Raw genomic sequence first — 2,505 nt, forward strand, 5'->3', positions numbered from 1 at the left:
AATAAATAGCTGGTCACACAATTTGATGGAGGGAGGGAGGCACGGGTAAAGGAAATGGGAAAGACCCAGTGTGAAAAACAATGTATATGAACTTTTTAAGTCAACCAGTATAAAATAAAAATTTTATTAAAAAAATCATCTTGTTCAATAATTTTTTATTAGATTACCCCCCTTTAATTGTAGAGGTAGAACACTATCTTTGTTTTTAATATAAACAACATTGAAGTTATGAAGTGAAATGTTTCTGATAATCTTGTCCGCAAAAAGAAATCACCATGAACAGTGAGTTGTATATTCATTCCTTCACAATTTCAAGTTCAACGGTAGTTCTAGAATTGTATTTAGGATAACAAATATGTGATTTATTTACAATTTTTTTCTAAACAGTTAATAGTCCACTTACAGTTTCCTCTTAAGCAAAGGTGGACCTTATGGTGAAACATACTGTACAAAATGACACTTTGGCTAGCATGCACCAAACTAGAGAGTGATCTTAAGTTACGGCTTTCCAACAGTAGCTAATTAAGAGACAGACAGAGAGAGAAGGCACTGTTATACACAGCACAAAACTGGGGTACAAACACCCTGTATGTTTGGGGAAAATAAAGAATGCACTGCTCTTCAGAAGAGATTAACAAAATTCACAGAAAAACACAAGAATCTTTTATTAAACAATTCCTAATAATGGCAATCCATTCTTTATCCAAAGCAATAGGAAAGTAGATGGTAAAAGAAAAAGTTATAAAGGCATATTCTGGTGGTTGTTTGGGGTTTTTTTTTTTTTCCTTTCTTTCTCTATACTAGTTTAGAGAACTGGACATGACTAGGGATGACAGAAAGAGAATTTATGCCTTTGAGCTGTGGTGCTAGAGAAGAATGTTGAATATACCAAGGACTTCCAGGAGAACATGTTCCTCATAGCAAGGGTGAGACCTGGTTGCTCCTTGGAGGCAAGGATTCTGAAGCTTCGTATGACATACTTTGGGCAAGCTGCAAGGAGGAACCAATCCTTGGAGAGGGGCATCATGCTTGGGAGGGTGGAGGGACGGAGAAAGAGGGAGATCATTGATGAGAGGGATTGATGCAGTGACTGGGGTAACTGGGGTAATGAAAGCAGGTGTGTCAGAGACAGTAAAGTTGGAACAGGATAGAGCAGGTTTCAGGGCTGTTGTTCCTAGGGTCGCTATGAGTCCCAAGGGACTGGACGGTACATAACAAAAACAACAATGATACTAGTTTATTTACAATATTCGAATACACTGTTATTATTGAAGTCACTCTTCCAAGATGCCAACCCTCTAAAAAGTTAAACTCTAAAAGCAAACTGCTTTTGTCAGCAGCCAACACAACACTTGGGCCACAGACTTGACTAACCCAAAACTCTGGCTCAACACAGCTGATCGCGGAAGACACTGATCATAGGGACTTGTCATTTTTGGAAAGAGGGAGCAGATTAGGATGTGGGGGAGACGTTAGCAGTTCTGAGTCCTAAGTCACGCCCTGCAACCTCCCGCTCTTCTCACCGATCGTGTCCACACGGTGCGTGAGCAGCAGACTCCGGGAGCCGCACCGAGCGGCGGCGGCGGCTGCTTCAGTCCCCGCATGTCCTCCGCCGACGACAATGACATCGAAGTGCGGAGACCCGGGTGCGCCGCTCTCACCGCTGAACCGGGCCAACGGAAAGTGCTGTTTGTTGAAGAACCTCGTGAGCCGGCGGCCGCAGCGTTGCAGAGAGAACATAGTAAGAAAAAGTCTGAACCTACGTAACTCTATTCCCAACGAGGCAGAGGAGGAAATCCTTGGCCAGGAACAAAACACACCAAAGACAATTAAAGCCCACAGGACACAGCCATCTTGCTCGGACGTCACTGCGTAGCTACGTGCAGAGCCGCCGCTGATTGGCGGAAAAAAGTATCACGTGTTCCTGCCGGCGTACTTATTTCTTCAATAGCTCCCACAATTTGAATCCCTATGTGCTGGGTTGGAGACTAGGAAAGCCAAGCTTCCGAGGAGTTAACAAGCAGGACCTCAAAGTGCCTAGCTAACATCAGTCAGTTGGTTTGCTTCGTCTTTTCATATTCTTTGAATTTTCCGTCCATTATCTCCTTTAAACGTACCTGTTTATTAATTTTTGCTCCACTTTCCTTCTCTTTTGTCCAGAAGCCTGAAATTTTAACTTAGGAACAGATTCCAAAGAATTTCAAATACATCTGTGAATAAAAGAGTCATATGAATCATTTCCAGACATATTTTAACTTCTTTGAAATCTGTTTCTATACCGAAAATTTTAGTTTATGATGTCTTTTGAAGAAGACTAAAACTGTAGCTAACTCTGAGAAGAATGGGAAGCCCAGAACACTGGATTGTGCTTATGCAAAACCTATACTTGGACCAGGAGGCATCCGTCAGAACAGAGTAAGGTAACACTGCATGGTTCAAAAGTGGGAAGGGTGTACTCCAGGGATGTGTCCTCCATCTCATACCTTTCCAATCTATATGCAGAAC

General features: G+C 42.2%; 1 protein-coding gene across 1 annotated transcript in view; it reads right to left on the bottom strand.

Annotated features, from left to right (window-relative positions):
• The window catches only part of MTO1 (mitochondrial tRNA translation optimization 1), a 40,586-nt gene extending 38,846 nt beyond the window's left edge, over positions 1-1,740 (bottom strand). Inside the window, exon 1 of the mRNA XM_006902881.1 lies at positions 1,524-1,740. Coding sequence (XP_006902943.1) covers positions 1,524-1,740 — 217 coding nt within the window. The remainder of the gene's footprint in view (positions 1-1,523) is intronic.
• Between the last annotated feature and the right edge of the window lie 765 nt (positions 1,741-2,505).

Source organism: Elephantulus edwardii, unplaced genomic scaffold (genome assembly GCF_000299155.1).
Source record: "Elephantulus edwardii isolate Elephantulus edwardi_28Jun2011 unplaced genomic scaffold, EleEdw1.0 scaffold00465, whole genome shotgun sequence".
NCBI lineage: Eukaryota > Metazoa > Chordata > Mammalia > Macroscelidea > Macroscelididae > Elephantulus > Elephantulus edwardii.